The following is a 14,578-nucleotide window of genomic DNA, read 5'->3' as shown; positions in this document are numbered from 1 at the left end:
AGGCAGCCTGAGGAGGGCACCGACACCTCTGCCAGCCTTCCCTGGGGCTCTGCTCCTCTAGCAAATTCAGGTTTTAATCCTCCGGGGTCTGAGGCTCTCCTAAGCAGAGAGAGGAAGAAAGACATGGATCAGGAAGATGGCTCAAGTGGTCTTTATGCTTTCTAGTTTCTGACAACGCAGGAAGGAAGCTAGCTTGACAAAGGCAATACTAAGGATATAATAAAATAATAAAAAGATCTTCCTTTAACAGGCACCACGTTCTAGAGGATTACACCTACCACAGAAGCTCACACCCAAGAAATCAAGCAACCTCTGCTTCTTATCAATTAAGAAAAAAAAAAAATCTGGGACCCTGGCTCGATTTTGGCATCGCTGCCTCTGCCCAGATTCATTCCCTTCCTCATCTCACCGCTCCCATCAGCGCTGCTCATGCGTTTGAGCTTTGAGACATCAGCCTGAAAGCAAAGTCCACAGCTCCGTGCACCGGCCAAAACGCTGCCTCCGTGCTCCCAGGCGCCTACCTTACCCTGGAAGTCGTCGTGACTCAGCAGAGAAAGAAAAAAAAATGCTCCTGACAGGCAGCTTTTCCCTTTCCGTTCCCCTTGAACGGCGAAAGAAATGTTAAAAAAAGCAAAGCACCGCTTCTCTGAAAGCTTTTATGGAAGACCTGGCACGTCTCTGAACCTCACGGGCAGATTTTAAGGAGGAGACTTGCTGTGCTGGCTCCAAGAGCCCTGCCTGAGCTCAGAAAGCCACACAGAGCTCAGCAGCATCCTCAGCCCCACGTCCCACGAGGTGCAGCGATGTTCGGGGCTTTATTTAGTGCAGGAAGGGAGGCAAGGAATTAATCCTGATCAGAAAAGGGGAAAGAGCTCCTCTGGGCTGCATGTGAACCATCGGCAGGTTCAGGGAGAGGAACAGAGAAGAGGACGAGGATATTGCAGCTCCCTTTTGGCACGGGGAGCAAAGCAGCGACTCTGGGGACGTCTGGGCTTGAGGTGACTTCTGTCCCCCACGCTCTGAAGCCCTGTTAAGAGCCTCTCCCAATGCACAATGCTCCCAGGCTTCATTTCATTCTCCCCACTGGCACCAGTGACAGCACCAGCAGGTTCACCACCTGCTAGAGCCCAGGCCAGAAGCAAAGTATTAAAAAATTGTAAAACTTCCAGTAACGGGTTGCTAAAGCACAGGGATTTCAGGAAGAGCGCAGCCACTTCTGCAGATATTCACCTTTCCTTCACTGCTGCACGCAGTTTAAAACCCCAAAAGCACCGGGCTTTTGGGTTTTTAACCCCAAAACACAGCCTCACCCCAGCTGGTGCCAATAACCACCCCGAGAAGCAGCAGAAATTAGGATTTGCTCACCTGCTGCCCAGCCCCTTTGGCTCTGAGTGACTGGAAGAGCACAGAGCAGAGCGTTTGCCCAAGCAAATTGCCAGCCCTAAGGCCAACCCCACAGCAGAGCTAATGATCTGTGCTAATTAACCAATTTGGAAGGGGAGGGAGGAAATTCCAGCAGACAGGCACACGGAGCATCCTCGCATCGGAGCGGGGAGCACCCCACAAATAACCCAGCCAGCCCGCTGCCTCCGACGAGCCCTCAGAAAAGAAGGAGAGCCAAAAAGGCAGCTGGAGGAGCTGCTCTGGCTGAAAAACGATCCCAGAGGCTCCTCGAACCCAGCGAGAGCAGAAGGAGCCATCCCCAGGAGTTCAGGCACGTACCTGCTGGGAACACCTCGAGTGCCACGCGCAAAACCAGCCTCGCAGAGATGCTGCTAGCACCCTCACGCAGACGAGATGCCCCACAGCTAAGGCTTCAGGTTCCCAAATTGTTGGGTTTGAGGCAGGACGGCTCCAGAAGGTGCCTCAGCTCCCAGCCCCTGAAGCGTTCAGAATCTGTGATGCAGCCCCGTGGAGCCCCAAACCCCGCACCCCTGTGGGAGCAGGAGGAAAACTCTTACAGGCACAGAGAAACAGCGTGAAAAAGGAAATTAAAAAGGAACAGCTCGAAGTATTACGAGCTCGGGGGTGGCAAGGTAACTGCTTAAAAGATGCATTTATATGCTCCAAGCCAGCAGTACACCAGCGATGAATAAAGGCTTCAAACGCTCACGTACACACGCACCCCCCTCAGCAGCAGATTTTCAAGAAATAAGAGAAATTTTCCAGCTCTGCAAAATTAAAGAGCACAAATGCAATGGCAAAATAAGCTATGCAAAAAAGAAAAGGACCTTTTAAAAGCTGATTTCTTAATCTATGAAAGCTTCTAGCTTATTCAAACGTCAGAGGGAGGCGAGGGGTTGGGAGCTCTTTGGGGAAACAAACCCAGCGTGGAACAGCTGGGAAAATGCTTGGCTGTGGGTCTAAGGAGTTTCTGCACCAAAACCTCTCCTGCAGCCACGGACCGAGGTGTTAACAGAAGATATTAAGCCCAGCAGAGCAAAACGAGCAGTTGTGTTTGCTCACAAACACAAAAATGCCAAGCCACGGACACGGGATCAGCAAGAACCCAGCGCTGGTGTGGCTGTTACTGCGAGAGAAGGGAAGGATGGAAAACGGGACACCAATTCCTGCAGCACGTGGAGATCCCAGCCCGCTGCAGAGCTAAAGAAAAGGCTTCCTTAAAAAACTGTTAGCAAATTTGTAAGTGTGCGATGGAGGAAGAAGGGAACAGCTTCTTCGGGTGGCATAGCCTAAAACATCACCGTGCTGCTTAATCCAGCTCAAGAACTGAATCTGCAGTTTTATTTCTACGTGCAGCTCGGATCTTACCAGCGTCACTGCAAAAAGGTGAGAGCTCCACGAGAAAAGACACCAGGAAAAGGAACGGGGATCCTGAGCGATTCAGAGCAGTGCTAGCAGGAAAACTGACTGAATTGATTCAGAGCTTCCAGCTTGAAAAACAAAAAAAAGACAGAGAAAAGAAGGGAAAACAAAAAAAGACAACAACTGACCGATGATTTCTCATCATCCTTCGTGACAGCTCAGGCCTTGTCCTAGCAGAAAACAATCTGAAACCCTCACGAAGTGCACAACACGCAAGTAAGCTGCAGAATTCATCACCTTGAAATGTTTAAACGTTAGAGCAATAGCTGGCTGAGCCATGAGACCGAGCTGTGGGGACGAGATCGGCAGAAGCTCACGAGCAAACTGCAAGGAACTAAATGCACGTGCCTGTGCTTGCTCTGCGTGCAGTTTGATCAGCACCCCCTCCTCACCACCCTCGGAGACAAAACAAGGAACAAGAAGAGCCTTTGATGTGACCGGCACGAACAGGCGCAAGATTTTCTTCGCTATCCATCCCAGAGCAATCCCCTCCGTTCATCCCAAACCCCCACTGCTGCAGCTGGGGCCCAGACCTCAGGAACAGGCAGCAATGCTGTAAGAATAACATACAGCAATTCTGGAGCTTTTACTTAATAGAAAAGCTCTTCTTCATCATTTCAACAGTCTGGTCTGTATCTGAAGATGAATTACACGCCCGCTTTGTCTTCTCCGGGTTAAGCAATCCCAGTCATTTCATGGTTTGTTTTTTTTTTTTCCCCCCCTCAGAGGCTGTCTGCTCTCCTCTGGGCAGAGGCAATCACAAAATACATATTGTTAGGCTTCTGCATCCATGGAATAAATGGATATTTTATTTAAAAAAAGCTTCAAACCACTGGAAGTGGAACTGGGAGGAGCACGACAGAGGGGACGGAGCAGGTAGACACCATAAGGCAGCTGCCAGCTCCAAGGAAACGCTGCAAACTCACGCAGGGACAGCTCCAGAAGCAGCAGCACAGGCTCCTACGGCTGCTTTTCCCTAATGATAGCAGGGAAATCTCTCCCTTTAGCTCACGACCTCACAACACCGCTGCCAGGCATCAAAGGCGCCTGGGGGGTGAGCAGAAAAACAAACTCGGAGAGCTCCAAGAGCCCAGACACACTTCCACAGCCCCCGGAACAGGAACAGGCACTCGGTAATCTGTCCTTTGACAGTGATTCATTAAACTCCAGAAAGGAATGTACTTCTGGGAGAAAAAAAGGAAGAAAACGCAAGCTATAAATAATCAGGCAGCGCATTCCTGCGAGCTGTTCCCTGCAGCCTGCAGCGGGGCGCGGACTGAAATAAGAAGGGTTACACAATTACGGGGATTCGCCATCCCAAAGTGGCTTCCAGCACCTTAATGCTGCAAGCGAGGAAGTGTTCCTAAAAGCTGGCAGCATGAAGTGAAGCATACCTCCAGGCAGGGCTCGCTGGATGAAGTATTCCTAAAAGCTGGCATGGAGAAATGAAGCACACCTCCGGGCAGGGCTGGCCGTCCGTCTCCCGATGGACCGTGAGTGCTGGTGCTGAATTACTTCACAGGAGCCCTTGCTGGTTATTATTTTTTCCCTCTCCACAGCAGAAAACACAAAGCTGAAGAGCACCAGCCTGACCAGAAGGGAACACTAATATAATTCAAGCAGCACTGCAACGAGCTGCCTTTTATAAGACACTTAATTAAGTGCATATGAGCAGCGGCACAGGCTCGTTTGCAGGAGATTGCAGTTTCCCCGTCTGGGTGGCAGGAGAACGGGCTGAAAGATGCTTCAAAAGATCCTGCGAGGCTTTTATTAGCAGGCAATTTACAGTTGTCACAAGCAGCTTCCTCAGCAAGCTCTGCGGCCAGCAGTGAGTGTCTGGACGGGCTGCACCGCGCCGCTTCTCCGCCGCGCTCCCTCGCCGGCAGCCGGCCCTTGGCATCACCGCAGGTAGCACAGAGATGTTATTTTTTTAAAAAAAAACTGATTTTGTGTGTGGTTTTCGAGTGCTCTTCAGTTCTTACCCATCCCAGGACCTCGATGGGGTGCTTGGTGGCTGGTCCCAGCACGTGTAGGAGATCCCAGCCCTGCTCCAGCCTGCCCTGTGGCTGGAGGACAGCGCAACAGTCGGTAGCACGAGCAGGAGGACGCCCACCGTGCCCTCTTCACGCCTCCCTGCTGAAATATTCCTTGGGAAGCTCCTAAACCCAACGCCTGTCGCTGCCCCTGGCTTCACATCTGCGACGCAGAGCCTTATCCTCGTCTCACCCACGGCAGCAGGCGAGGACCAGCCCGGCTGCCCGTCCTGCCCAGCACCCAGCCCCGAAGGCTGGCTGCTCCTGCTCCCTGCCAACCCCCCGTAAAGCAGCTCCACTCCCCAGCCGAGCACTTTTCTGCCAGGCGAGGGACTAAAGCAGCTCGCAGAGGGCAAGCCAAGCTGTGGATGTCAGATATTGAACAGCAGAGCTGGCCCCTGGACTCAGCACCCAGCCATCGTGCCGCTCTGGGCACTGGGATGCCATAAAATGAGCCCAAGATGAAGCTGGGGCGAAGTGATCCAGCTGAAATAATAAAGAGGGAAAGGGGAAGGCAACGTTTCAGCACCCACCTGAGCCATGCTGACACCTGGGAGGAGGAAAAGAAAGACAGGGGAGGTCACTTGTGGCAGCCCCAGGAAGCACCCAGCACTCACCTGCCGGCTCCGTGCCCATTTTCACAGCACAGGAGGTCAGGGCAGGGCTGGACGAAGGCATCCAGCTCTCCTAAGCTTTTTTTTAAGCTCCTAAGCTAAGGTTTTCACATAGCTGGGTCCTTTTTTCCACCCAGCCCCACTGCTGGTCGGGTTCCCTTCCACACACCTTCCAGCTGAGGAGGCGCTGGGCGCTCGGAGGGACCCAGCACCTGCCTGGCCCTGTCCGTGAGAGCCAAGCCCCTGTTTCCAGAGCTCTGCACCAAAAAATGGGATAGCACAGGGCCGTGACAGAGCCACGACCCCGGCAAGCTGCTGCTATTTGTCCTGCAGAACAAGGCTCCAGCCTGGAGCAGCGAGAGGGGAGCTCGGTGCGCCCCCAAAATTTGTAGGGTGCCTCGGTGCGCAGCCAGCAGCACTGTGGGGCTACTCTCCTTGCTCCCAGAAAATAATATTTGTGATCCCTTTGAATCAGGAGGCCCAGAAAGCTCCAAAAGGAGCCTCTGGCTCTGGTGTTGAAGCAGGACCATGGCACAGGGTGGATGCAGGCAGTGGGATGAAGGTGGCACGCTGCTGGGGTGAGAAAAGGGTCAGCCAGGCAGCTCTGGGTCAGTCGGGACAACGCTAATCCCAAACACAGTCGTGGAAAACTCGATAAAGGATTAAGAGAATGGAGCCTAATTACAGCCCTGCTTTAATCTCCGCCAAGAGCTGCTTAGGAGAAACTACACCCTATCAAGTGGGCTCGGTTTCATTCTTAGGTTAAACAAGCCCGTAATCTCCCCGAACAAGCACAATTAGCAGCCAGATACCCAGCTCCTGGTAAAAAGTAGAGCTCTGCACCAAAGCACGCAGGCAATGCCTAATTGCTGCTCGAGATCTAATGTTTGTCAGCTTGCTGAAGGGGTTCAGGTAAGTACAAGCCCTACCGTAACCGATAAAAATCGCAACCACCGAGGAACAATCCAGAAAGTAAATATCTATCTAAAAAGGAAACAAAAAAAAAAAAAAAAAAAAAAAGAGCCCGATGATATAATTTGCAGATGACACAAGAGCTGGCAGGGTAACAACTCCTGAGATCAGGCAGCCCCGGAGAACAATCCCTTGCAAACCTCGGTCCCTCCCAGCAGCTCCCGCTGCAGCAGCCTCCAGTACAAAGGTGCAGGAGGAGCAAGGAGGAGCACGATCCACAGCTTCCAGCGACTGAAATCCCAAGAAAATAGCTCTGCATTAAGTAATAAATCCTGCTCTGATGCTGAGGAGAAGAGAGCTGCTCGGTGTATGAACAGGAGACTACCCTGGAGAGCACAGACAGAATTTTATCCGCATCGAAAGCGCTGAGGAGGCGGCAGGAACGCCGTAGCTACGTCTGCGCGGCCGGAGGGGTTTTTGCTTTAATTTATCAAACATTGCTTAAAAATCCTTCCCCGCTTTCAAAAAAGCTGCAAACGCAGCTTGAGAGCGAGGAAGGCACGGCATTTTGAGCAGTGGCTGATTTAAAAAGCTCGAGCCGCGCAAACTGCAAAGCAGATGAAGAAGTCGCTTGAAAAATCCAAGCGTGCATTTGAACCGTGAGGTGACATCTGCTGCTAAAGGACACTGCGGAGTAGCAGGGGAAGTGACAGCAAAATATCCGCAGGCTGAAACTGAGAAAAAAAAAAAAATGCGAAATGATTAGCAAGTCATACAACCACGAGGGCTCACGGGGAGAAGCGAGTGACGCCGCACGGCCCACGTACAGGGGCTGTCGTGGAGAATAACCCTGCCCCAGCCTGAGGCATTCATTTATGAGCTGGGAGCAGAGCACAGAAAACAGAGCTGGAGTTTGGGCATTTCACTTGAAGGGCTCGGGAGAAGTTAGAGGTCCAGCTCTAGCTCCCTGTCCCTAAAAAAATATACCAAGGGGACAAAAAACTAGCTCCCTGTCCCCAAAAAAGCATACCAAGGGGACAAAAAGCTCGCTGAAGAGCAACAAACCTCATGGGTCAATTGGGCGTAAGGATAATTAGAGTGCTCTGAAGTCACAGCTCTGTCCAGAGGAGCTTTTAGGCCAGCAGGTTTCCTTTTTCCTCGAAGGTTACCTGACCCCACAGATTTACGGGATTCTTAGAAACCTGGAGAGAGGAGACGCAAAAATACTCTGCAAAAATCAAGGAGCGTAACAAAAAGGGGGGAAAAAAAATAAAAAATAAAAACGGAATTAGAACAGCAGAAGGAAGTGGAATTAGGAGCAATGGATATAATTAGTAGGGGCTGAATAGCAGGAAAGACATCCTGAAATGCATTATTGGGATTCCAGGAGCATCGCGGACCCGAGGGGGTCCCCACAGAGCCTCGCTCAACTTGCTCGGCGCCCTCCTTCGCACACAGCGACGTCGGCTGTCAGGTATGAATCTACACGCATATAGAAAATAGAAATTAAATATTTTTATATTGAGAGCCCCCAGCGCAGCAGGCCACGAGCCGGGCCCCGCTCGTCACACAGCCCAGCGCTGTCGCAACGCTCCCTCGCGTGCCCCCGTCTCCCGTTTTATATTTAGGAGAGGGGCAGAGCTCTGTCCCACATCTGCACAGCGCCTCGCACAATGGAGGCCCGGCCCATCCTGCTGACTCCCAGAATCACAGAAAGAAAACAGCAGAAAAAAAGGAAAAAAAAAAAAAAAAAAAAACGGGGCTGGAAGGGACTTCAAGAAGGCATCACGGCCTTCCCCCGCCCCAGGGTGAGAATTACTACACTTGATTTTTTTTTATTTTTTTTTTTTTCCCCTAACAGAAAGCTCTCCCTGATGGGTGGGACACGAACCCACCCAGACAGATGAATTAGCTGGACCTTCACTTTACCATCTTAACCCCTCGGCCACCCTCTGATGATACCAACTCAGCACCAAGCGCCGTGCCCCTACAACAGAGCCAGCTGCAATCATGATATCTAGCTCTGCTGTGTCAGACCCTGAAAACACTGCAATTCTGCAAAAAAAGCTGGTGCTGGAGGTAGGAGCCCAGCAGCACAGCCTATTTCTGAACCATGTTTTGGGATCTCTGTTCCTAGAAGGGAAGCCAGCCCGGCTCCTGAGACACAGTTCTTCCATGATGCCTCCCAGCAGTGAGTCACCTTTTCTTTTATTATTTTTTTTTTTTTCCAAGTTTCCATCATCCACATTCCCGGACTCTCCAGCACATCATGTTTACCCCGAGCTGCTTCAGTTTAAACTCGAGAAATCCTCGGAGCAGGTAGCATTTCTGCTCGTGTAGATAAGTCCTCCTGATGAAGTGCCACTGCTGAAGTTAACGCAGCGAAGGACAAACCTTGCTTCGCCCCGGATGCTCATTAGTGTTCCTTCTGTGAGTATGCAAAGATAAATATAAAGCCTCCACATCAACCTTTAATATTAAGGAACAAGACTAACTGTGCTTAGCTCTGTGAAACTGAGCAAGAAGAGCCACCCACACGTAATCCTGGCAGTTCCCAGCCATTCTAACCAGTTCTTTCAGTTTTTTTTTTTTTTTTTTACTAAAGCTACCGCCGCTCACTTTACCTTTAAAGGGTTTGCAGGACTTCAGAAATAAAACTGCAAAGTCAGAAAAAAATAAACAAAGAGGCAGCCCTTCCAGCAAGACGAACCCAGCATCCTATTGATCCACGCACAAAAAGCTTTGCCTTGAACTTTCTGCCTGCACTGGAGCATCAGGGCAAGGCAGACAGCTTAAACCCGTTGATTTCTAAAGGAAGCCACCTGAGTCATCTAAAAGCATGACTCTGTAAAGCTCAAACACTGAAAAGAAAGGAAGGGCTGCTGTGGAGGGGATGGGACAGGGGGCTGGAGGGCTGTTTGTACCTAAACGCTCCCACCTGGCACCGTGATTGCAAGCTCAGCAGCTCCTGGGCTGATAGAGAGAAAGCGAAAGATGAAGGTGAAACCCTTACAGCGAGCTATAAACAGCTCTGCCCGTCTGCATCGTTAACCTCCCAGCAGATAACGAACACATTTGTGCCCGGCGTTATGAGTTAACGCGTTTTGGTTTTCACGTGAAGTTCCCCGGGGAACTTCCTCCACTTTAAACAGGGGCAGGAGGTGTTTGCAGTTTGCTGAATCAAGCCCGTGGCTTCTATCGGGACCACGACACCACCAGCACGGCGCCTGCCTGGCAAGAACAGCCCTCAAACGGGCAGAATTCACCTCAAATATCATGATTAAAAATAAATACATCAGACGGTTCCTCCTGAGAAAGCAGGGTTCTGGGTTCGGTGGCACAGCCAGCTCGCACGTCTTCCCAATTAACAACGCAGCAGAAACTCCTGCTGCAAAACCCTAAAGGGCACGGCAAGGGAACACGTACGGGGTCGAGGAGCAGACCCAGAGCCACGGGCAGGAGCAGGAGGGAGAAGAAAAGCTGAGGGACGGAGCTGCGGGGCCAGTGGCTGCCTTCACCTGCACTGCTCGGACAGGAGAGCTCATTAGCGGGGTCTGCCAGCTGACGGACACCACAAAAACCGCTGGAAAAAAGATGTTTAAGGGGAGAACAAAGGAGCCATTAAGCAAGCAGAAGCATTAACTCACATCCTCATCAGGACCGTAATTGTGCCCGCTCCGCAATTAGTCACGGTTTTTGTGAAGGGCGGACAAGGGGTTGAGGAATAACTTTGACAAGTGCTGGGGGAAAAAAAAAAAAAACGAGGGCAGCAAAACCCTCGTGGGTCCTTCTCCTCCTGCGTCCTGCCCGTCCTACAGGTGCCACCACGGGATGGGTGACAGCTCCTTATTGTCACCCGGGGACGAGCTGGAAGGACGCAGGCCCCGAGAAGGAGAGGAGAAGTGGTCCAACACCCAACGCATCCTCACACCACAGCTGTGCACGGCGAGGAGAAAAGCAGCGCAGGGACAGGAGGCAGCACCCAAAGGTGGCAGAGGAGAAATCGGAGAACCAAGAGGGGCAGCAGGCAGGTGGTGAGCCAAGCCTCACCCCAATCACCTCCTGCACCTCCCACGCCCCCAAATCCAGCGATTTGGGGGGTTTCTCTCCTTTCTGGAGGGCTTTTCCCTTGCAGAAAGGAATCCCCTTCCTCCTCACACCGCCTCCAGGGCTGGAGACATCCCCTTGGAGCCTCGGGCAGGAGGCACCTGCCCACGGGGGGAGCACCCCGGGGTGCCCCAATCCAGCCCCGTGGGTGCCCCCCAAACCCCGTGGGTGCCCCCCGAGCCCTGTGGGTGTCCCCACGAGCCCTATACCTGAGCGTGGGGCCGATGCAGGCCGTGTCGGTGCTCTCGATCTCCCGCAGGATCCTTTCGTGCTCCGCCGCCGTCTCCAGGCTCTCCAGCTCCGCCATCTTCCCCCGCTCCATGGAGGAGGAGGAGGAGGAGGAGGAGGAGGAGCAGGGGGAAGGCTCCGGAGGGCACACAGCGAGCCCAGCCGAGCCGGGCTGAGCCTCCCCTACTACCTGCCGGCCCTCCCTGCTCCCCTTCGGCCGAGCCCTGGCTTCGGGCACGCCGGGAGTTGTAGTGCGGGGAGCCCGGGGCTGAGCCGGGGCCTGCCGGGGAGCCGCTGCCGGGAGCCCGGCCCCGAGCGGGGCGGGGAGAGCCCCGGGGCCGGCCCCCGGAGGGAGAGGGGATGGCCGGGAGCAGGGAGGGGAAAAAGGGGGAAGGTGGTGGGGAGGTGGCTGCGGGAGGGGGAGGTGGGCGTGAGGGGATGCAGCACCACGGCGGTGACAGGATCCGTCAGGGGACGCAGCCCCATGGCAGTGACATCTCCAGTGAGGGGACACAACCCCATAGCAGCGACATCCTCCATGAGGGGACACAGCCCCATAGCAGTGACATCTCCAGTGAGGGGACACAACCCCACAGCAGTAACATTCTCCATGAGGGGACACAAACCTACAGCAGTGATACCCCCGTGAGGGGACACAACCCCACACCAGTGACAGCCTCCATGAGGGGACACAAACCTACAGCAGTGATACCCCCGTGAGGGGACACAACCCCACACCAGTGACAGCCTCCATGAGGGGACACAAACCTACAGCAGTGATACCCCCGTGAGGGGACACAACCCCACACCAGTGACAGCCTCCATGAGGGGACACAAACCTACAGCAGTGATACCCCCGTGAGGGGACACAACCCCACACCAGTGACAGCCTCCATGAGGGGACACAGCCCCATGGCAGAGACCCCATATGTCGTCCCCTGTGAGGGGACGCAGCCCCACAGCAGTGACAGCCTCCATGAGGGGTCACAAACCCATAGCAGCAACATCCTCTGTGAGGGGACACAACTCCACAGCAGTGACATCCTCCATGAGGGGACGCAGCCCCATGGCAGTGATGTCCTCCATGAGGGGACGCAGCCCCATGGCAGTGACCCCAAGTGTCATCCCCCGTGAGGGGATGCAATCCCATGGCAGTGATATCCCCTGTGAGGGGACACAGCCCTATCGCAGTGATGTCCTCCATGAGGGGACACAGCCCCACAGCAGTAACATCCTCCATGAGGGATCACAAACCCACAGCAGTGCCATCCCCCATGAGGGAACACAACCCCACACCAGTGACATCCTCCATGAGGGGACACAGCCCCATGGCAGTAGCATCCTCCATGAGGGGACACAATCCCACAGCAGTGACATCCTCCATGAGGGGACGCAGCCCCATGGCAGAGACCCCATGTGTCATCCGCCCTGTGAGGGGACACAGCCCCATGGCAGTGATGTCCTCCATGAGGGGATGCAGCCCCATGGCAGCAACCCCATGTGTCATCCTCCATGAGGGGTCACAAACCCATAGCAGCGACATCCTCCATGAAGGGACGCAGCCCTGTGGCAGTAACATCCCCCGTGAGGGGACACAACCCCACGGCAGTGACATCCTCCATGAGGGGACACAGCCCCATGGCAGTGTCCCTTGTGCCGTGTGCCCCTGAAGGGACACAATCCCACAGCAGTGACCCCATGACATCCCCCATGATAAGTCAGAAACCCATAGCAGTGACATCCTCCATGAGGGGACATAGGCCCCTGGCTGCGACCCCATGTCTTCCCCCATGAGGGGACACAGCCCCACAGCAGTGACAGCCTCCATGAGGGGACGCAGCCCCATGGCAGTGTCCCTTGTGCCATATACCCTTGAAGGGACATAAGCCCATGTCAGTGACATCCCCCCTTGAGGGGTCACAGCCCCACAGCATTAAACCTATGCCATATCCCTCGAGGGTACCCAGCGCCATGGCTGTGGCCCCACTGTCACCATGAAGGGAGGTTCCCTTCATGTCCCCAAGTAAGGGGACACCCCCGTAGGAACATCCCTGTGCAGTGCCCCAAGAGGTTCAGCCACCACACCATTCTCCCCCAAAAAAGAGCCCTCCCTTGCAGCGCTGTGTGCCCTCTGCCATCTTCCCCATGAGACTGTCCCCAGCTTAGCCCTTTCCTAGGGATATGCCCAGCAGGCCCCCAGTCCAAACTAACCTCATCCCCCTCCCACCCCATTGCAGAGCCCCTGCTATGGCCCTGGGGAAGGCGAAGACACCCAGAGCAGCCCCAGAGGTGCCTTCACCCAAGGACACCACAGAGCTTCCTACAGACAGCGCTGCCAGCCTCCGAAAACAGCCGTGGGCGTCAAGGTCTCCTCGAGAGCTCGCTGTGGCTCCCGCCACTAATCTCTCCTAAAATGCCTGGTTATCATTTATTATTATTATTATTTTGTGTCTGAAAACTATGCGTTATCCCAGCTCTGTGCTGGCACTGCGTTGGGTGCCAGGAGATCCCGTGGTCTGCGAGAGGCACAGCGGGGAGCTGTGATGTGTAATGGGGTGAAGAGCAGGAAGGACAGGCTACACACGCTGCCGGGGGTTTCTGCGTTTGCTTTTGTTGTTTCGTGCTCTGAGATATAAATAAACGGAGTTAATTGTAAGAGCACGCCTCTGGCTTCCCTCGCTGTGGCTTCCTAAGAGGCTGAGCGCTGCTGGTCTGAATATCTCTGCATCATCCCCTGAATCAAATGAGAGGGTGATAGAAGAACTTCCCAAATCGCTATCCGTGCGTGACTGTAGCGATACAAGAGGGGCAAGGAAAGCCCGACAGAAACTTTGTTAGCTCATACGAAGTTCAGCAGCTCTTGCATATCATGCCTACGGCTGCCAAACACGGTGTCGTGCGAGACCAGATGGATGTCGCTTCGGATGTGTTAACACCAGTGAGGAAATCTGTCCTCGGATGGCAGTCACCATGGAGATCCGATAGAAGCTTCCCGAGGACCAGAAGCAAAAGAGACACGTCAGCGAGATAATGGAGGCAGATAAAAATAGCAATCGGGCAATTTCTGAGCCCAGCAGACGACGCAGCATTCCCCCAGGGCTGGTTCGGGATCCGACGGGAGGGGAGCGCTGTGCATTTTGCGCCTGCCTCCGCCGGCTGCTCCGCAGGGGCGAGCTGGGCTCTCCTCCTCACCAGCGCGCCAGGAGCCCGATGCTTCCAGCACCCCTCCTCGCAGGTGCAGCCCCCCGGGGCAAAGCAGAGCCAGGAGATGGGCTGGGATTCAAACCGCTCTGGACTTCAGACCACTGAAATGAGCTGCCTGTGGCTTCAGGAAATATATAATGCGCTGCTCGGCGTGTGATACATGCCCAGCTCCGGTGTGAAACCCACAGACACCACCACCTACCGCTGCTAGCAGCTAAGGAGATTACTGTTTTTGCTCAAATTAGTACGGTTCTGAGCCAATGTTCCTGAAGGCAGTGGTAAATATTGCATTGTCTTCACCGAGCCTCAGAAACAGGATTAAACACCAGAGGCTGAGCGAGCGGCTGGCGGTGGCGCTTAATGGTTTTGGTTACAGCATGAGAGCTGCTAGGAAGGACACCAAAGCCAGCTCTGATCCTGAATGCTCAACCAGGTGATGGTGCCACCACAAGCACCGCGCTCTGCAGGGTCTGGTTTTCTGTTCTGAGCACACTGCTTGGTCCACCAGACCCCTACAAGGGCTTTGAGCCTGGAGCTGGGAACTTAGAGATCGATTTGTCACCCAGCTCTGACATTTACTCCTTTGTTAACTTCAGTCTCATGGTCCTGTACCAGCAGAAAAAAAAAAAAAATCCTGGAGAAAAACAGAGCATT

General features: G+C 53.8%; 1 protein-coding gene across 7 annotated transcripts in view; it reads right to left on the bottom strand.

Moving 5' to 3' along the window:
- Window positions 1-10,979, bottom strand: part of EXOC6B (exocyst complex component 6B) — a 269,732-nt gene extending 258,753 nt beyond the window's left edge. For 4 of the 7 annotated variants that reach the window (XM_032186399.1, XM_032186400.1, XM_032186402.1 and 1 more), the window contains exon 1: window positions 10,702-10,979. In XM_032186399.1, coding sequence (XP_032042290.1) covers window positions 10,702-10,814 — 113 coding nt within the window. In that variant the 5' untranslated portion in view covers window positions 10,815-10,979. Of the gene's footprint in view, window positions 1-521; window positions 574-10,701 lie in introns of those variants that run through there. The other 3 variants (XM_032186403.1, XM_032186407.1, XM_032186405.1) reach the window with 3 other exon arrangements.
- Between the last annotated feature and the right edge of the window lie 3,599 nt (window positions 10,980-14,578).

Source organism: Aythya fuligula, chromosome 4, assembly GCF_009819795.1.
Source record: "Aythya fuligula isolate bAytFul2 chromosome 4, bAytFul2.pri, whole genome shotgun sequence".
NCBI classification, from domain to species: domain Eukaryota; kingdom Metazoa; phylum Chordata; class Aves; order Anseriformes; family Anatidae; genus Aythya; species Aythya fuligula.
This window is presented reverse-complemented; position numbering and strand designations above follow the sequence as displayed.